We start from the raw sequence: 21216 nt of genomic DNA on the forward strand, positions 1-21216 counted from the left end.
CTTTTATATAGACAACTGTTTGTTTGCTTAGAGCTCTAAATATAAAAAAAATGCTTTTCTATCACCTAGACACAGATGGAGAACCATATCAACTGGATTAATAACAGGGTGGCATGTTTAGACAACATGAAGCTGTCCATCACATTTTTGACCTAAACATGTAAACACATCCTTGGCTCTGCGGTTAGGAAATGGTATTTGGGAATCTCTTTATACCAGGAGCCAGCCTGGCCATTGGAACATCGCCACAGTGCCCATCCAGACTGGGACAGCAACGGGGTCCACTTCAGAGCCGTGAGCTGCTGTGTTTAACTCCAGCTGTCCCAGCAAGGTAGACAACTGCAGCAACATCCACTGACCAAGCTGACAAGCCCTGGCAGAAAAGATCCCCACAAGAAAAACACTGGCTCAGGCAGGCTGGTCAAAAAAAATAGTTTTGCCATTGTCTTGCAGCTCGCAGATCAAGTGGTTTAGTTTTCCAGTAATGTCTGTCAAGAATGCAAGTTCAGATTCACAATGTTCATATTCACCATATTCAACAGACATCTCCTCCAATAGCACCTTAAAAATCCTGTGCTGTTTAGCTTTCCAGCTGAGGTTGTTTACGATTTTCAGAATAAGAGTCATTATATGTCCAGAGCCAATCACTTCTGCACATAAGGCCTGCTGGTGAATGACGCAGCAGTAATGCAGACATTTTGGAAAGTCTGGGTCAGCTTTACAGTGAGTGATGAAACCTGTTTGTCTATTGATCATAGCAGGAGTCCCATCTGCAGTCACTGCTACCAGCTTTTCTAATTGTACCTTTTTCTGCACAAAAACTCCTTCACCGTGTTATACATTTCAACTCCTCTTGTAATTGTCTGTTAGGGCAGATGTGTCAGGAGTTCTTCTCTTGTGGAAACCAAAAGCTATGCTGTACTGTTGCCGTCCACAGACTCATCACACTGGACGTTAACCACCTGCACTTTGCAAGATCCCGGTCCAGCTAATTGGCCAAGTTATCAGACATAGCTGACACTCATCTAGACATTGTAGTGGAAATTGAATGAGTTCTATTGTTCTCATCCTTAGGGACAGTGATAGCAATTATCATCATTGCTTGAATTTTTTTCATGCTATATGCAAAAGTCTTTGTCCCTTAAGGCAACAGATTACAGCCCCCCCCCCCCCCCCCCCCCCAGGCTGCTGTCGTATTAACAATAGCTTGGAGCTCCAGAATGGACAAGAAAAAACGACGAGAATGGCTCGAGCAGGGCGTTGCTCACGGGGCGGTCGCTCGTGCCATGCGGTCGCACGTGCTCGGGCCCGCTAAATGCTACTTGTAGCTTTAATTGCATTTGAACTTCATAAAAAGTAAACTGCATTATTCTCAACCAACAAAAACTTTTAAAGAGCTCAAATCGAATTCACATAAAGACCCGTTGGCAGATATCTGTGCACATTGATGAATGATGAACGCAAGAAACACCTTAAGTATTTCACACAAGTCTCATGAAAAACTGAAATTTTATGGGTGGAAAATGTTCGTAGTGTCTGTGTGACACGGCCTTTGTTCAGCTTTTCTGTTCATGACTAAAACAAGAGGAGACCTCAGTAATCAGCTCCAAAGCTGTCATGACTGATCTGTTCTACTATTGTTGATTACCTTGGAAAGCAGTGAGCAGCCGTCAGCACCCACTGGTTGTTGATGAGGGATCCTCCACAGAAGTGTGAAGATGTCTGCAGACTGACCTGCCAAGGCCAGAACCCTGCAGGAGCATTTTGTCCTCCAACAATCCTGTTGTTCAAATTTGCCAGACCACAAACTGCAAAGAAAAGTACTGGTTTGGTTGTTGTAGACTCAGAAACTGCTGGATTTCATAAATCTCTCACAAATTAGGAAGCTTTTTTCCTCCTGAGGGGAAGTTTTTGTATTTAATTTGCTTTTCAAACACTTGAAAGTTACTCTCAAGAGAATAAACATGTCATTTCATATCTGTATATTTTTGTTTCTTTATCAAATGTTTCCACGCTTCCTTTAAAATGCACAATGCTCAAGGAAAAATGAAAAGAATGAGCTATTTGTGAAAAGTTGTACCTAAAACAAAAACTACAGTAACAAGAAATTTGAAGAGATTGCCTTTTAAAGTATTTAAAATTTTGAATTATGTCATATTTGAGATTTTTTTTACTATTTCATGTTCCTCTCTGTATTTCTGTGACAGATAAATAGTTGCATGAAAGAAACAAACTAAGTTAGCTTTTCTGCTTAGAAACTTACCAGAAAGCTGCGACACCGACTCTGAAAATGGAAGCAAAAGAAAAACAGGTTAAACTGAAAACTTTATGTTTCTGGTAAACAGAAAGCTGTTTGCTAAAATAATTTGATCCTTTTGGGATCCAATACTTTGCTTTCAATTTCAGACAGATGATGGATTCTGCTTAGCCTATTAGCAACTTTTAAAATCATTTCAATATGTAATGGAAGCGGAAATGTACACATCTAAAGAAACTAAACCTCTTAGTAAGAGTCAGTCTTTGCTGATCGGCTGCAAAACAGCAATTTAGCACGCGCCCAGCTTTGCGCTCTAATATGAGCGAACTTCTGAAATTGGGGCCTGAGAGTGAAGTCATTTCTCTAATATTCATTGGTTTCAGATGTTGGTGAAACGGAGGCATGGAGAACTAAATGATAAATAAATGATCAAGAATAGAGGAGAGAGAGAGAGGAGAAGTAGGCGTGAATAGAGGGCAGAACCCCTGCTGCTACCAGTACACACATTTTTTTTGTTTTCAGTGAAAAAGTTTTACTATATATTTTTTAGCAAAACATTTTTAGTAGACATCAAAAATGCAAAATGTTTTAAACTCTTAATGCCAAATAGTTGCCCTCTGGTGAAGTAGTAGTAATTGGTGGCTCTACTGGACACGACACACTGAGGTCACTGTCAGTTCCATTGGAGGTGAAGGCGATATGAAAGTTAACTAGACGTTGCATTTATTATTACCTTTGGGTGTGGTGGTTGGTGGTCGGTTTGTAGTTTTTGCTGTAGTTGTTGTTGAATGGGTGGCGGTTGGTGGCCGGGTTGTAGTTTTTGCTGTAGTGGTTGTTGAATGGGTGGCGGTTGTTGTAGGTTTAGTTGTAGTTGCAGTTGTTGGGCGCTTCATGGTTGTTATAGTTGTGATGGTTTTAGTTGGTATTAGAGATACATAAGTTCTTGTAATAGGTATAGTTGTGGCAGTAGTAGCAATTGGTGGCACTCCTGGACACGACACACTGAGGTCACTGTCAGTTCCATTGGAGGTGAAGGCGATAAAGCCCGGCTGATTGCTGGTGATTTGGGTATTGATCCAGGTCTGGTACTGGGACACTCTGGTGTAGACTCCTGGGAAATTAGGTAGAGCACAACCTATTCCAAAACTCACAACTCCTGCTTGGATCCAGCGGTTGTTCTGCTTAATCACCAGTGGACCTCCAGAGTCTCCCTTCAAGATGAAAAATATTTTAATTTGAGAAAGAATTCAGAGGAATATCTGGAAAACAGGAAATAAAGGAGAATCACCTGACAAGAGTCTTTGCCTCCTTCCAGTAACCCGGCACACACCATGTTGTCAGTGATTGAGCTGGCTCCATAGCTGCACTTACACCGTCTGTTTCCCACAATAGGTACTTGTACTTCCTGAAGGGTTTGTGGGGCAGGAAGGGAGACTAAGAGAAGAAAAAGATTGATCAACTGACAACATCTGTAGTCCATGAAAGAACAGCTTCTGATTAATTGTAAAATCTCCAAAACAGCTGCAGTCACAGATCACTGTAGATGCATCTGAATTATCCCTATCAAGTTTAAAGAATGTTGTCATTATTATTTAGATTACAGGTCTATAGAATTGCACATACAGTTTCTAAAGCCTGAACTCAGCTGACTTTTTCTTTCAATGACTAACTGACCTCCACTTCCAATGTTGCCCCAGCCGGTGACCCAGGTGTTGACGCCGCTGTAGAAGGTGCTGTTGGTGGCAGACAGACAGACTGGAGAAATGTAGTTGGTGAAGTTTACTGGTGAGGAGAGCTGCAGGAGGGCGATGTCGTTATCATTTGAGTTGTAGTTCGGATGAATGATTAGTCTTGTTATTGTTCGAGACACATTGTTGGGGTTAGATCCCTGCAGACTTTGAAGACCCAGAACTACAGTCACACCAGATGCACTGCCACTGAGAAAGAAAACAGAAACGTTTTGTGAGGTTTGATTGGAGACATTGTTCTCAACTGGTTCTTTCATTAAATTACAAACAAAATCAATAGGATTCATAAGCTGGTTAGCTCTAATGTAATGTGTGTTTGTTAAGGCCGTGTCGCACAGCCACTACGTTCATTTTGCAATTTCCACAGAAGAAAATTGGTCATACGTTAGTATTTGTGGAAAAAGTCAGAAAAGTGACATTTTCACAGATGTATCACGTTTGAACCACTGAAGAAGTACGAATAAACCACGCAGAGAACACGTGGACCAACATGAAGCGTGCATGATTACTGTGCTGTTTATTTGAAATGTATTTGTGCATCAATTATGAAATTTTGAATGTGTTATGTGCACTGTACACGTGATATAAAAGTTAAACATCGACGGTTCATGTGTGAAAGGTCCATTAGGCATACTTTGAATGGTCTTGGAAAGCCACAAATGTGCACATGCATCTTACAAAAATCACACACAATTGCAGCAGGTTTTCTAATATTTGCATATGAACTTCATAAAAAGTAAACTGCATTATTCTCAACCAACAAAAACTTTTAAAGAGCTCAAATCGAATTCACATAAAGACCCGTTGGCAGATATCTGTGCACATTGATGAATGATGAACGCAAGAAACACCTTAAGTATTTCACACAAGTCTCATGAAAAACTGAAATTTTATGGGTGGAAAATGTTCGTAGTGTCTGTGTGACACGGCCTTTGTTCAGCTTTTCTGTTCATGACTAAAACAAGAGGAGACCTCAGTAATCAGCTCCAAAGCTGTCATGACTGATCTGTTCTACTATTGTTGATTACCTTGGAAAGCAGTGAGCAGCCGTCAGCACCCACTGGTTGTTGATGAGGGATCCTCCACAGAAGTGTGAAGATGTCTGCAGACTGACCTGCCAAGGCCAGAACCCTGCAGGAGCATTTTGTCCTCCAACAATCCTGTTGTTCAAATTTGCCAGACCACAAACTGCAAAGAAAAGTACTGGTTTGGTTGTTGTAGACTCAGAAACTGCTGGATTTCATAAATCTCTCACAAATTAGGAAGCTTTTTTCCTCCTGAGGGGAAGTTTTTGTATTTAATTTGCTTTTCAAACACTTGAAAGTTACTCTCAAGAGAATAAACATGTCATTTCATATCTGTATATTTTTGTTTCTTTATCAAATGTTTCCACGCTTCCTTTAAAATGCACAATGCTCAAGGAAAAATGAAAAGAATGAGCTATTTGTGAAAAGTTGTACCTAAAACAAAAACTACAGTAACAAGAAATTTGAAGAGATTGCCTTTTAAAGTATTTAAAATTTTGAATTATGTCATATTTGAGATTTTTTTTACTATTTCATGTTCCTCTCTGTATTTCTGTGACAGATAAATAGTTGCATGAAAGAAACAAACTAAGTTAGCTTTTCTGCTTAGAAACTTACCAGAAAGCTGCGACACCGACTCTGAAAATGGAAGCAAAAGAAAAACAGGTTAAACTGAAAACTTTATGTTTCTGGTAAACAGAAAGCTGTTTGCTAAAATAATTTGATCCTTTTGGGATCCAATACTTTGCTTTCAATTTCAGACAGATGATGGATTCTGCTTAGCCTATTAGCAACTTTTAAAATCATTTCAATATGTAATGGAAGCGGAAATGTACACATCTAAAGAAACTAAACCTCTTAGTAAGAGTCAGTCTTTGCTGATCGGCTGCAAAACAGCAATTTAGCACGCGCCCAGCTTTGCGCTCTAATATGAGCGAACTTCTGAAATTGGGGCCTGAGAGTGAAGTCATTTCTCTAATATTCATTGGTTTCAGATGTTGGTGAAACGGAGGCATGGAGAACTAAATGATAAATAAATGATCAAGAATAGAGGAGAGAGAGAGAGGAGAAGTAGGCGTGAATAGAGGGCAGAACCCCTGCTGCTACCAGTACACACATTTTTTTTGTTTTCAGTGAAAAAGTTTTACTATATATTTTTTAGCAAAACATTTTTAGTAGACATCAAAAATGCAAAATGTTTTAAACTCTTAATGCCAAATAGTTGCCCTCTGGTGAAGTAGTAGTAATTGGTGGCTCTACTGGACACGACACACTGAGGTCACTGTCAGTTCCATTGGAGGTGAAGGCGATATGAAAGTTAACTAGACGTTGCATTTATTATTACCTTTGGGTGTGGTGGTTGGTGGTCGGTTTGTAGTTTTTGCTGTAGTTGTTGTTGAATGGGTGGCGGTTGGTGGCCGGGTTGTAGTTTTTGCTGTAGTGGTTGTTGAATGGGTGGCGGTTGTTGTAGGTTTAGTTGTAGTTGCAGTTGTTGGGCGCTTCATGGTTGTTATAGTTGTGATGGTTTTAGTTGGTATTAGAGATACATAAGTTCTTGTAATAGGTATAGTTGTGGCAGTAGTAGCAATTGGTGGCACTCCTGGACACGACACACTGAGGTCACTGTCAGTTCCATTGGAGGTGAAGGCGATAAAGCCCGGCTGATTGCTGGTGATTTGGGTATTGATCCAGGTCTGGTACTGGGACACTCTGGTGTAGACTCCTGGGAAATTAGGTAGAGCACAACCTATTCCAAAACTCACAACTCCTGCTTGGATCCAGCGGTTGTTCTGCTTAATCACCAGTGGACCTCCAGAGTCTCCCTTCAAGATGAAAAATATTTTAATTTGAGAAAGAATTCAGAGGAATATCTGGAAAACAGGAAATAAAGGAGAATCACCTGACAAGAGTCTTTGCCTCCTTCCAGTAACCCGGCACACACCATGTTGTCAGTGATTGAGCTGGCTCCATAGCTGCACTTACACCGTCTGTTTCCCACAATAGGTACTTGTACTTCCTGAAGGGTTTGTGGGGCAGGAAGGGAGACTAAGAGAAGAAAAAGATTGATCAACTGACAACATCTGTAGTCCATGAAAGAACAGCTTCTGATTAATTGTAAAATCTCCAAAACAGCTGCAGTCACAGATCACTGTAGATGCATCTGAATTATCCCTATCAAGTTTAAAGAATGTTGTCATTATTATTTAGATTTAAGGTCTAGAGAATTGCACATACAGTTTCTAAAGCCTGAACCCAGCTAACTTTTTCTTTCAATGACTAACTGACCTCCACTTCCAATGTTGCCCCAGCCGGTGACCCAGGTGTTGACGCCGCTGTAGAAGGTGCTGTTGGTGGCAGACAGACAGACTGGAGTAATGTAGTTGTTGAAGGTTACTGGTGAGGAGAGCTGCAGGAGGGCGATGTCGTTATCCGATGTCTCTGAGTTGTAGTTCGGATGAATGATTAAAGTTGTTATTGTTCGAGACACTCTGTTGGGGTTGGATCCCTGCAGACTCTGAAGACCCAGAACTACAGTCACACCAGATGCACTGCCACTGAGAAAGAAAACAGAAACGTTTTGTGAGGTTTGATTGGAGACATTGTTCTCAACTGGTTCTTTCATGAAATTACAAACAAAACCAATAGGATTCATAAGCTGGTTAGCTCTAATGTAATGTGTGTTTGTTAAGGCCGTGTCGCACAGCCACTACGTTCATTTTGCAATTTCCACAGAAGAAAATTGGTCATACGTTAGTATTTGTGGAAAAAGTCAGAAAAGTGACATTTTCACAGATGTATCACGTTTGAACCACTGAAGAAGTACGAATAAACCACGCAGAGAACACGTGGACCAACATGAAGCGTGCATGATTACTGTGCCGTTTATTTGAAATTTATTAGCAATTTGTGAATCAATTATGAAATTTGAATGTGACATGTGCACTATACACGTGACGTGATATAAAAATTAAACATGTGTGAAAAGTCCATTAGACATACTTCCAATGGTCTTTGAAAGCCACAAATGTGCACAGGCATCTAGCAAAAATCACACACAATTGCAGCAGGTTTTCTAATATTTGCATTTGAACTTCATAAAAAGTAAACTGCATTATTCTCAACCAACAAAAACTTTTAAAGAGCTCAAATCGAATTCACATAAAGACCCGTTGGCAGATATCTGTGCACATTGATGAATGATGAACGCAAGAAACACCTTAAGTATTTCACACAAGTCTCATGAAAAACTGAAATTTTATGGGTGGAAAATGTTCGTAGTGTCTGTGTGACACGGCCTTTGTTCAGCTTTTCTGTTCATGACTAAAACAAGAGGAGACCTCAGTAATCAGCTCCAAAGCTGTCATGACTGATCTGTTCTACTATTGTTGATTACCTTGGAAAGCAGTGAGCAGCCGTCAGCACCCACTGGTTGTTGATGAGGGATCCTCCACAGAAGTGTGAAGATGTCTGCAGACTGACCTGCCAAGGCCAGAACCCTGCAGGAGCATTTTGTCCTCCAACAATCCTGTTGTTCAAATTTGCCAGACCACAAACTGCAAAGAAAAGTACTGGTTTGGTTGTTGTAGACTCAGAAACTGCTGGATTTCATAAATCTCTCACAAATTAGGAAGCTTTTTTCCTCCTGAGGGGAAGTTTTTGTATTTAATTTGCTTTTCAAACACTTGAAAGTTACTCTCAAGAGAATAAACATGTCATTTCATATCTGTATATTTTTGTTTCTTTATCAAATGTTTCCACGCTTCCTTTAAAATGCACAATGCTCAAGGAAAAATGAAAAGAATGAGCTATTTGTGAAAAGTTGTACCTAAAACAAAAACTACAATAACAAGAAATTTGAAGAGACTGCCTTTTAAAGTATTTAAAATTTTGAATTATGTCATATTTGAGTTTTTTTTTTTACTGTTTTATGTTCCTTTCTGTATTTCTGTGTAAGCTTAATAGTTTGATGATAGAAACAAACAAAGTTAATAAAATAAAAAAAAATAAAAAAGAAACAAAGAAAACAAAGTTAGCTTTTCTTCTCAGAAACTTACCAGAAAGCTGCGACACCGACTCTGAAAATAAAAGCAAAAGAAAAACAGGTTAAACTGGAAACTTTATGTTTCTGGTAAACAGAAAGCTGTTTGCTAAAATAATTTGATCCTTTTTGGATCCAATACTTTGCTTTCAAGTTCCGACAGGTGATGGATTCTGCTTAGCCTATTAGCAACTTTTAAAATCATTTTAATATGTTATGGAAGTTGAAATGTACACATCTAAAGAAACTAAACCTCTCAGATTATATACAGTTTTTAAATTTTCAAAATTAAGACACATTATTTTATCAAATGTAAGTGTTTCTCAATAAATATTTTTTCTCCTACAGTTAAGATGTGGTGGTTAATCTCAATGTATTTATCAGTAAATTCTGATTTGTACAAATTACAACAGAATAAATAATTACTATGATAAAAATCAAAACTCACAGAAAAAGACAGACATGAAACTCTGATCAGCTTTAAAAAAAAAGTCATATTTTGTTCTACTAAACAACAACATCATGTCAGGAGAAAAAAGTTAAATTTGTCATGAGAGGTCAGGAGGATTAAAAGCATTTGGAAACAACAGTTTCATAAAACTCTCAAATCTAATAACTTCTGGCATGTCAGGGATGTCCAAATATGTTGAATTGTGAATAAATGGATTTGGGTTGGAGCCCTTGAATTGTGTTGACTTGTGAATAAAATTCACAGTTTATTCGGCTCATATTGCTTTGAATTTTTCAGTTCTGTTCCATTTTCTTGTTTGCTTTCCTGTCAGCTTCATCTGATTTCATTTGATTGACTTAAAACTGGTTCTGACCAGAGGAATCCATCTGACTGTTCAATGAAAATAGAGCATTGATGGAGCTGACCATGGTGCTGTATGGAGAGAAATTAGACTCAGTCAGATTTGTGCGTGCGTAATTCTTGATTTTTTTTTTTTTTTTTTTTTTTATACACTGTATTTTATCCCACGAAGGGAAATTCTTTCTCCGCATTTGACCCATCCCCTTGGGGAGCGGTGAGCTGCAGCCGAAACCGCGCTCGGGAGGCAGTAGCGTTAAGGGTCTTGCCTAAGGACCCTCACTGGGTGATGTTAACTGCTCACCATTGATATGGTAATTGCCCCCAGTACCATTGCTCATTCCCCTCCGGGAATTGAACCCTGGTTTCCTGCATGGTAGCTTCTCACCTTACCAACCGAGCTACCCAGCCGATTTGTGCGTAAATTAGGATTTGTGTATGCATATTCTTGCTTTGTGCGTGCGTAAATTAGGATTTGCGCATAAATTTGGATTTGTGCGTGATTTGTTACGCACATAATACGTTTTGTGTATAAGTTAAAAAAATATAAAATGAAAAAAATACAAAACGCAATTTACGTATGCACAAAATAAGATTACAACAGCTTGAAACTACTTACACACACACAATCCGACTGAGTCTAATTTCTCTCCATAGTGCTGACGTGATTTCTGTTCAGTGCTCCGAATGTCTAAGTGAAGAAACTCAGTGACGTGCAGGTTTATGTGTTGTGGTTTATTCGTACTTCTGTGGTTTTAATGTGGTTCATTCATGATACATCCGTGAAAACTTCACATGAAGACCACAACTTTTCTCACTTTTCCAAAAATATTCACGTCTGACGAGTTTTCATCTGTGCAAAATGTGCAAACTGTTTATAGCGCAGTGTGTAACAGTCGAGACGGGCCTCTGGACAGGGGCCGCAGTTGGGGAGATCCACGAGAAGGGCCTGACCCGTCCCAGAGTCGCATTTGGGCCTGCCACACCCACCCGCCTCTCCCCGCCTTTCGCGTGGTGCCAGAAGGCGGTCAGTGCGCTCCGCTCACTGTACGTGATTCCTCTTCGTCACCTGCCGTATTTTACTTCCATTTTATAAGTTTCCTTGTGCGATATTGCCAGTAACCAGATTTGGGAGTGTACCCTAAGGTAATTAAATTAAGGTTCCCCATGAACATTTTTTTAACTCAGGAAAACAAGTTATTTTGATTTTAGAATACTCCTGAACAGGCCTTTTTATTTATAGCTGCATAAACAAAAAGGACAGAGAGAATAGAACTGTGATGTGTTGACTAGAACCAGACAGCTTTTACCTCATTTGAGTATATTTCATATTTTGCACTAGACTAGAGTACAATTTGCTTCTTTTTTTCGTAAAGGCAGTGTGACACGACCTTTAGTATTTTGCCCGTTTTAAGGTAAAATACTGGCAGAACTCTTTTTTTTTTAACTTGTCCTGTCCAACAGCTGGGCAGATAAATGAGAGCTGAAGTCCTCTTGTGTTGGATTATGAGTCTTCTGACAAACTAGAGGTATGTCTGAATAAACGCCTTTTGTAATGGAGGCAAAACTTTATTCATTTTAATCATATTTGAAAATCTTTTGTGTTGGACCGGATGGAAAAGGAAAGGAGGGAAGAAGAGAGAGGGATGTGAGAGAGAGGGGTGGTGTAGGAGGGTGATCATAGGAGGGGGGAGGGGGGTAAAACCATGAAGCAGCATAAAGCAACAAACTACTGGGTGTTTATCATTACGATAAAGTTTAGATATAATACAAATCTCAAAGGGCGGGGCCTGTCCACACACACACTCAAATGTTTCAAACTCACCAGCTAGCGGCAAAAATGTCCACATGTCAACATTTTCACAATACAGATGGTGTTCACACACGCATACTTATGCCTTCAAACCAACTAATGTGAAATATTTCATTCAATCACGCAAACTATTAGTACAATGGTGAGCTAACACCTGTGCTCAAGTGAGTGTTTATGTTCTTATAAATTCATTAAAATATCTTCAAAGGCTGATAACATGATTGTCCGGAAGCACCCTTGTCTTTACACACATTCTGCAGCGCACTGATCCTTTTTTAATTCCGATTACGACTGCAGACTAATTCCACCATCAGTCTGTGCTGATCTGCCCCAAAACAGCAATTTAGCGCGCGCGCAACTTTGCGCTCTAATGTGAGCAGACTTCTGAAATTGGGGCCTGAGAGTGAAGTCATTTCTCTAATATTCATTGGTTTCAGATGTTGGTGAAAGTTTTCGTTCATCAAGGTGACGCTGTCTTGAAGTTGATTCATCTGGACTAAAATTCTTCTTTTTAAGATTTGAAGTCCAGATGAATCAACATCCAGACAAAAGTGTCAGATTTATTATTTAAAAGAAAATATGTTTCTATATGACACCTTTTATCCTTTCAGTGAGCTCTGCCTGCGGTTTGGTGATAATCTTCTTACCTTTTATGAAGAGAGTCTGCAGAGCCACCACAAAGATCAGCTTCAGAGCCATGTCTGCAGTCTTTAGTCGAATAACTATCTGGTCTTTGTGAGAACTTTATATACACTGCATGTTTCCTCATATTTTAGACACAACCAGAAAGCATCTTTAACACCTTTTACCTGTCAGACTGGTCATCCTTATCATAATATCAAGGTAACAATGAAAATATGAGTTTAGAGCAGAACAAACTTTTTAAAACAACTAACCCAGATCGTGTGATTGCTTGTTATGATAGACTGATCACACCTGTTCCAAGAAATGTCTTATGGGGAGAGGACCTGTACTGTGGGTTTTCCTGGTTTTTGAGTTTTCCGGGTTCATGGGGGGGTCGTGTAGAGGAGAACGTTCGGACGGCTATCTTAAGAAATGTAATGAAAATGAAATGGATTGTTGTGTGTGTGGTATAGATAGTAAAGAAACTCAGTCCTTAGAGAGGTTGGACTCTACCATTCAGGAGTTGCTCATGGTGAGAGACGGGGGGCTGCTGTGGACTTCCTCTAGAGCCCCCATCTCACCCCCCAAGTATTGGAGTTCACCCCGGTGGACGAGAGGGTCATGTCCCTCCGCCTTCGGGTGGGGGGCAGTTTTCTGACTGTGGTTTTAGGTTACAAGCCGAACAGCAGTTTTTTTTAGTGTCTCTCAAAGGGGGACTGTAAAGTGCCCCAACGGGGGACTCCATTGTCCCCCTTGGGGACTTCAGAACCCACGTGGGCAATGACAGTGTCACCTGGAGGGGCTTGAATGGTCTCCCTGATCTGACCCAGAGCTGTGTTTTGTTGTTGGACTTCTGTGTTCATCATAGTTTGTCCATAATGAACACCATGATCGAGCTCAAGGGTGTCCATCAGTACACGTGGCATCAAGACACCCTGGGCAGTAGGTCAATGATCGACTTTGTAGTTGTTTCTTTATTTTATCAATCAAGTTTTTAGTTTTATTTATATATGTAAACATCATTGAATGTTCTTTTAGGTAATAAAGTGAGTTCTGACTGAGGTTCTTACCTTTTATGAATAGAGTCTGCAGAGCCAGCAAACAGATCAGCTTCAGAGCCATGCCTGGTCTTTTGTGAGAACTTTATATACACTGAATGTTTCCCCATATTTTAGACACAACCAGATAGCATCTTCAACACCTGTTACCTGTCAGACTGGTCCTCCTTACATCAACCAAGAAATATTCACTGCTTACATATTTTATACAGAACTCTAGTTAAACATTTTCCTTGCATTTTCAGTGTCGTCTTTTTCCAAATTTTTATTAAAACTATTTATTGCTATGTTTTAAGCATTTTTATTGTCAAATTGTGACAAACTGAATCATTTAATGTGTCTATTATATTGTGGTTTTTTTTTTTAATCTAGCCACAGGGGTTGCAAGCCAGTAACTTCTGTGCCGGTCCCAAGCCCGGATAAATAGAGAGGGTTGCGTCAGGAAGGGCATCCGGCGTAAAAATTGCCAAAATAACCATGCGAATCATCCACAACACTTTAGACATACCGGATCGGTCGAGGCCCGGGTTAACAACGACCGCCACCGATGCTGTTAACCTACAGGGTGTCGGTGGAAATTTGACTACTGTTGGTGGAAGAAAGAGGGGAGGCAGAAGGGTCCGTTGCCAGAGAGAGAAGGGAAAAGGCAGGAACATAGGTTTGAGAATAGGGACTCTTAACGTTGGCACAATGACAGGGAAAGGCAGAGAGCTGGCAGACATGATGGAGAGAAGGAAGGTAGATGTACTGTGTGTGCAGGAGACAAGGTGGAAGGGCAGCAAGGCACGTAGTATTGGAGGAGGATACAAACTTTTCTATCATGGTGTTGATAGGAAGAGAAACGGGGTAGGAGTGATTCTGAAGGGGGAGTTTGTAAACAGTGTTCTAGAGGTGAAAAGAGTCTCAGACAGGATGATGAGCCTAAAGTTAGAAATTGAAGGGGTGATGGTGAATGTAGCCAGTGGGTATGCGCCACAGGTTGGCTGTGAGTTAGAAGTGAAGGAGAGATTCTGGAGTGAGTTGGATGAGGTCATAGAGAGTTTTCCCAGAGGAGAGAGAGTTGTTATTGGAGCAGACTTTAATGGGCATGTTGGTGAGGGCAACAGAGGTGATGAGGAGGTGATGGGCAGGTTTGGTGTGAAGGAAAGGAATCTGGAGGGACAGATGGTGGTGGACTTTGCGAAGAGGATGGAAATGGCTGTAGTCAACACTTACTTCCAGAAGAGAGAGGAACATAGATTGACATACAGAAGTGGAGGTAGGAGTACTCAGGTGGACTACATCCTATGTAGACGAGGTCATTTGAGAGAGGTTAATGACTGCAAAGTGGTGGTAGGAGAGAGTGTAGCCAGACAGCACCGCATGGTGGTGTGTAAGATGACTCTGGAGGTCAGGAAGAAGAAGATAGGGAAAACAGAAAAGAAGACCAAGTGGTGGAAGCTACAGAATGAAGAAACTTGTGAGGAATTTAGGCAGAAGTTGAGGCAGGTCCTGGGTGGTCAGGATGAGCTTCCAGAGGACTGGGAAACTACAGCAGAGATTATCAGGGAAACAGGTAGGAAGGTGCTAGGTGTGTCATCTGGAAAGAGGAAAGACGGTAAAGAGACTTGGTGGTGGAATGAGGAAGTACAGGAATGCGTCCAGAGGAAGAGGTTGGCTAAAAGGAAGTGGGATGTAGAAAGGACTGAGGAAGGTAGACAGGAGTACAAGGAAGCGCAGCGTAGAGTGAAGAGAGAGGTGGCAAAGGCCAAACAGAAAGCTTACGATGAGCTTTATGACAGGTTAGACACAAAGGAAGGAGAGAAGGACTTGTACAGGCTAGCCAGACAGAGAGACAGAGATGGGAAGGACGTGCAACAGATAAGGGTGATTAAGGACAGAGATGGAAAGGTGCTAACAACCCAAGAGAGTGTACAGAAAAGATGGAAGGAGTATTTTGAAGAGCTGATGAACGTGGAAAATGACAGGGAAAGAAGGGAGGAAGATGTGGTTGTTGTGGAGCAGGAAGTAGCAGAGATTGGAAAGGATGAGGTTAGGAAGGCTCTGAAAAGGATGAAGAGCGGAAAGGCCGTTGGTCCTGATGACGTACCTGTGGAGGTATGGAAGTGCCTAGGAGAGACAGCAGTGGAATTTCTAACAAGGTTGTTCAATAGGATTTTAGAGAATGAGAAGATGCCTGAGGAATGGAGGAGAAGCGTTCTGGTCCCGATCTTTAAAAACAAGGGTGACATGCAGAACTGCAGCAACTATAGAGGAATAAAGTTGATGAGCCACACAATGAAGCTGTGGGAAAGAGTAGTGGAAGCCAGGCTTAGGAAGAAGGTGGAGATCTGTGAGCAGCAGTATGGTTTCTTGCCCCGTAAGAGCACCACTGATGCCATTTTTGCTTTGAGAATGTTGATGGAAAAGTACAGAGAAGGTCAGAAGGAGCTGCATTGTGTGTTCGTAGATTTAGAGAAGGCGTATGACAGGGTGCCGAGGGAGGAGCTGTGGTACTGTATGAGGTCGTCTGGAGTGGCAGAGAAGTATGTCAGAGTAGTTCAGGACATGTATGAGAGAAGTATGACGGTGGTGAGATGTGCTGTAGGTCAGACAGAGGAGTTCAAGGTGGAGGTGGGACTACACCAAGGATCAGCTTTGAGTCCTTTTTTGTTTGCTATGCTGATGGACAGGCTGACAGACGAGGTAAGACAGGAATCTCCCTGGACAATGATGTTTGCGGATGACATTGTAATTTGCAGTGAGAGTAGAGAGCAGGTGGAGGAACAGCTAGAGAGGTGGAGGTTTGCTCTGGAAAGAAGAGGTATGAAGGTCAGTCGTAGTAAGACAGAATACATGTGTCTGAACGAGAGGGATCAAGGTAGAAGCGTTAGGTTACAGGGGACTGAGGTGAAGAAGGTGCAGGAGTTTAAGTACTTGGGGTCAACAGTTCAGTGGGATGGGGAGTGTGGAAAAGAGGTGAAGAGGCGAGTGCAGGCAGGTTGGAGCGGGTGGAGGAAAGTGTCAGGAGTGTTGTGTGACAGAAGAGTGCCAGCAAGACTCAAAGGAAAGGTGTACAGGACAGTGGTGAGACCAGCTCTGCTCTATGGGTTAGAGACGGTAGCAGTGAGACAGAGACAAGAGGCTGAGATGGAGGTAGCGGAGATGAAGATGTTGAGGTTCTCCTTAGGAGTGACCAGGTTAGACAGGATAAGGAACGAGTACATCAGAGGGACGGCTCATGTTGCCTGTGTTAGCGACAAAGTCAGAGAAGCCAGACTGAGATGGTTTGGACATGTTCAGAGGAGGGATAGTGGATATATTGGTAGAAGGATGTTGGAGATGGAGCTGCCTGGCAGGAGGGCAAGAGGACGGCCACAGAGGAGATATATGGATGTCTTAACAGAGGACATGAAGTTGGCTAATGTTAGGGTAGATGATGTTCATGATAGAGTGAGGTGGAAAAGGATGATTCGCTGTGGCGACCCCTGATGGGAAAAGCCGAAAGAGAAAGAAGATTATATTGTGGTTTTTTACCAGTTTAACTAAAGTGAAATTTCCTCTCATCATATGTCATATTTATGAAGAACTGTTTGTGTTGTGTCTAGAGGACTAACAGTGGATGCTTTTCTGAAACATCAATGTGAGGGATCAAGCAGCCAAAGAGGACAACAGAAATTGATCAAAAATGAAAGTTTTAATTTTCTCAAAAAATGTAAAAAGATGACCAAACTGGGCCCTTAAAAGAGGTCGACAGAAACAAAAATAACTCAGGCAATAACTTTAACTTAACCAAATGAACAGACCAAGTAACAGAAACAAACTGACCTACCCAAAGACACAACAGGGGAACATATATAGTGGCTGATCAGACCACTTGAGAAACATGGGGGGGGGGGGGGACTAACATGACTACACAGACATTCAACAAAGACTATAAAGACAAGACTAAACACAAAACTTGGTCTCCTGGAAGAAAAAAATCATCAAAAGTGGAACAAAATGAATAATGACCAACAGAAGCAAACCAAATAAACATTAAATAAGTCCATTAGTTTCTCCCCTGGAGGTTCCTGTAGATGGTGCCTGCCCAATTACCTGACTGGAGTATTTAAAGGCTGTGAAGACTTGATCTTCTCCATTGCCAGTCCTCCCAGCACAGCTCCAGGAGCAGAACCTCAGCCACACCCGTAGCGACCAGTAGCTCCCTCAGCACTGGCAACTCAAAAACAGGTGACATTAATTAAACAAACCAAAATAAGTAAACTAAACAAATGTGCATGTGCTAGAAATGATTGAAAATAGATAATAAATGTATATTTTAATTCAAAGAAATGTGTGCATTTATTTAAGAATAAAGAATCGGAAATAAAATTAAAAAGAAAGTGTGCAATAATGGGGGGAGGTTACCGCCATTTTATTTGTGGGTGTGGCAGGGTATGCTGCCAACACAATCAAGATTGGCTGACAGGACCAGACTTCATATGCCATGATCAGTCACAGTGGCCCAAAAACCCTGCTCCGGAAGTGTTGGATCACACTGATCCAGAGGTCAAGAGAGCAGTTCAAACACATACCATACAGCCATGGACAAACTGATGACCTATTACTCATCTTGGAATAAACTTAAGCGTGCAGTGGCCTGGTTCCTGAAGTTGAAAGACTTGCCAAAAGAAATAAAAACCAAGAAGGATTCAAGTGCTTCAACTGAATTGAAGACAACCAACCTCCATAAAAATGTTTGCAATGGAACTCCTTTGACTTTTGATGATCTGACAAGAGCAGAGACAGAGATTGTGAAATACTGTCAAAGGCAAACATTCAAAGATGATGTATCAGCATTAAGGAATGGCACAGTTTTGAAGAAAAGTAACCCTCTCTTCAAGTTGAACCCAATTCTGCAAGAGGATGTACTAAAAGTTGGAGGAAGGTTAAGGCATTCTGCAATGCCATATGAATCAAAGCATCAATCCATCCTACCAAAAGGGTCATACATCTCAAAACTTCTGCTGAGACACATTCACCATAGCACTGGACATGCTGGAAGAAATCGCATGTTGGCCACTTTGCGTCAAAGGTTCTGGATCCCAGGGGCTCACGGTGCTATAAGGAAAGTTTTGTCTGAATGTATAATTTGCAAGAGGATGTATGGTTCATGTGGTAAACAACTTATGGCAGATTTACCAAGATGCAGAGTCATTCCTCACAACCCTCCATTTACCAGAGTTGGTGTTGATTACTTTGGCCCATTTCTGGTAAGAAGAGGGAGAACTCAAGTCAAAAGATATGGTGTTATATTTACGTATTTAGCCATTCGAGCTGTGGACTTAGAAGAGGCTGCATCACTGGACACTAACGCTTGCCTCAATGCAATCAGAAGGTTCATCGCTAGGAGAGGACAGGTGAAAGAAATGTACTCGGACAATGACACAAACTAAAGATCAGCTGACAATGAGTTAAAGAGATCAATCAAAGAGTGGAATATCAGCAAAATCACAAAGGATTTGCAACAGAAAAACATCCAGTGGCACTTCAATCCTCCTTCAGGTTCTCATCACGGTGGAAGCTGGGAAAGATTAATCCGCTCAGTGAGGAAAGTTCTGAACACCACTGTGAATGAGCAAATTTTCGACGAGGACAGTCTTCATACCTTGCTTTGTGAGGCAGAATCGATCATAAACAGTCGGCCCATAACGACAGCTTCTACCGACCTCAACGACCTTGAAGCCCTCACACCTAACCATCTGTTGCTGCTTAAGACCAAACCTGAGCTGCCTCCAGGGATTTTTGAAAGAAACGATTTGTACGTAAATCGTAGAGTTCAGTACCTGGCGGACATATTCTGGAAACGCTGGTGTAAGGAATACCTCACCCATTTCAGGAACGTCCAAGGTGGGCTACACCTAGCAGGAACTTTCATGTGGGAGATGTGGTTCTCATCATAGATGACACCTCACCCAGGAAATCCTGGCCGCTTGGAAGAGTCGTGCAAACCCTTCCTGATAGGCAAGGTTTTTGTTGGACAAGTGAAAGTGAAGACTAAGACCAATGAACTTTGTCGACCAATAACTAAGTTGTGTCTTCTTGTGGAGTCTGATGAGTAAGCATGAGCACTAATGAGAATGTAAATGTTTGAATAGGTGCTAGATGCATGTTTTTTTGTTTGTAAGAAGTGCTTATTTAAGTTTATTAGTACATTAAGTAATCGTTTCAAAGGGTGTGATAACAATTAGGGGCCGGTAGTGTAGGAGCCTTAATGCCAGAGATGACCATTTTGCATTCGGTGTGTTATTCAGTTTATAGCCAGTAGGGGTTTCACTCTGTGGTTTACGCAGCAGATGCATGTCAGTCTCAATTTTGGAATGGAGTCAAACAGTTTTTTGACCTCGCTAAGTTCTTCTCGTTAATTTGGATATTTTCTATATATTTATTTGTGTTTTCCCTTAAGTTCACTGTGGATTATTGTTCATTTTTCAACCTGAAGAAAAGGAATTAAAGATTTTTCTATTTTACTTTTGGAATGTGGATTTTTATTGGATCGTTGGATAACGAGGAGAGCTGCAGGAGCGTCAAAACTGAGGACTTAACACTGGAACTATACAGGGCTCTTTGGACAGGATTTGGGTGCAGCATGCAGGATGGGGTGGGGGGGGTATAAAAATGAAAAATCTGTTCAACATGACTGCATCTCACCTAATTCGCCCTCATTTACCCACATGTGTTGTGTAACTACTACAACCTGTCACCAGCAGCACACCCATGGATAAATGTGCAGCAGCAATTTTACCTTAAGGGCTCATTGGTTGTCTAGAAATGTTCTATGTGCCCCAAACAGGTTTGCCTCATTTCCCCCCACAGGCAGCCCATATCCACCCCTTAGGGCAGTTGTGACTAAGCCATGGAACATGGAGTAGACAGCTGGAAACCAGACAGAGGGATAGATCTGAAGAACCAGCCTTGCAGAAAGAAGACAATCAGTGCTAATAATTTGTAAGAGCAAAGGGGAAAATACCTCACGGCTACAAAACCAGTTAGTTCTTAGTTTCTGTTATAAAGCAATAGTTTAGGTTTTCCCCTTCAAACTAGTTTACTGTTAAGTTTGTTTCATATTTTAGCTGAAATCCTTTTTAGATTTTAATCTGTATTAGATTATTCATCTTAAAACCAAAGTGACTCAAGCTTCTATTCAAAATCAGAATTGACTACATGTTTAGGATGAATTAAATTGGTATGGAAATGCTCAGGATGACCAGGGTTGTTTTTTTGAAATTCCTTTCCGTGTTCCTTGTTCTTAAAATAAAAACACAACTACATGCTCAAATTTCTTCTTTCAATTTGGCCAAATTTTAACAAACAGGAAACACAGCCTGGTAAACATGAACCGTATAACCTTTGTAACTATTATAACCTTCAAAGATTGAAAAAGTTTCTATGTGCAAAATTACCACTTACCAGTTTCAGGACTGTTTCCTGAGACGGTTAAATTAGGTTCGCTTAACTATGAAATACTTTGGGAGAAGATTAGCTATTTTGATCTTAGAGTATGAACATTCAAGCTTTAGGAATAAAAAAAAAAAACGCCCCTCTCACCCTCCGCGGGTGGTTTCTCCTCCAAGCTGGGGTCCTCTACCAGAGGCCTGATAGCTTGAGGGTCCTGCAGTATCTTAGCTGTTCCTGTTCTTTTCTGGACTGAGAGGTCTGAGGTCTTTCCAGGTATCTGTTGTAGCCACTCCTCCAGCTTGGGGGTTACTGCCACGAGTGCTCCAATTACCACAGGCACCACTGTCACCTTCACTTTCCAGGCTGTCTCCAGTTCTTGTCCTGGTATATAGGTGTATATATATATATATATATATATATATATA

At 41.1% G+C, this 21216-nt stretch overlaps 1 protein-coding gene across 1 annotated transcript in view; it reads right to left on the bottom strand.

The window, feature by feature from the left end:
• LOC105358455 (uncharacterized) overlaps window positions 1-12419 on the bottom strand; it is a 29044-nt gene extending 16625 nt beyond the window's left edge. Inside the window, exons 1-13 of the mRNA XM_023957293.2 lie at window positions 12338-12419; window positions 9086-9106; window positions 8425-8584; window positions 7317-7585; window positions 6931-7076; window positions 6376-6853; window positions 5649-5669; window positions 5034-5193; window positions 3932-4194; window positions 3546-3691; window positions 2991-3468; window positions 2264-2284; window positions 1649-1808 (exon numbers count right to left, since the gene is read on the bottom strand). Coding sequence (XP_023813061.1) covers window positions 1649-1808; window positions 2264-2284; window positions 2991-3468; window positions 3546-3691; window positions 3932-4194; window positions 5034-5193; window positions 5649-5669; window positions 6376-6853; window positions 6931-7076; window positions 7317-7585; window positions 8425-8584; window positions 9086-9106; window positions 12338-12389 — 2375 coding nt within the window. The 5' untranslated portion in view covers window positions 12390-12419. The remainder of the gene's footprint in view (window positions 1-1648; window positions 1809-2263; window positions 2285-2990; window positions 3469-3545; window positions 3692-3931; window positions 4195-5033; window positions 5194-5648; window positions 5670-6375; window positions 6854-6930; window positions 7077-7316; window positions 7586-8424; window positions 8585-9085; window positions 9107-12337) is intronic.
• Between the last annotated feature and the right edge of the window lie 8797 nt (window positions 12420-21216).

The sequence above is a fragment of the Oryzias latipes genome, chromosome 8 (genome assembly GCF_053564925.1).
Source record: "Oryzias latipes strain Hd-rR chromosome 8, Olatipes_Hd-rR_3.1".
Taxonomy (NCBI): Eukaryota; Metazoa; Chordata; class Actinopteri; order Beloniformes; family Adrianichthyidae; genus Oryzias; species Oryzias latipes.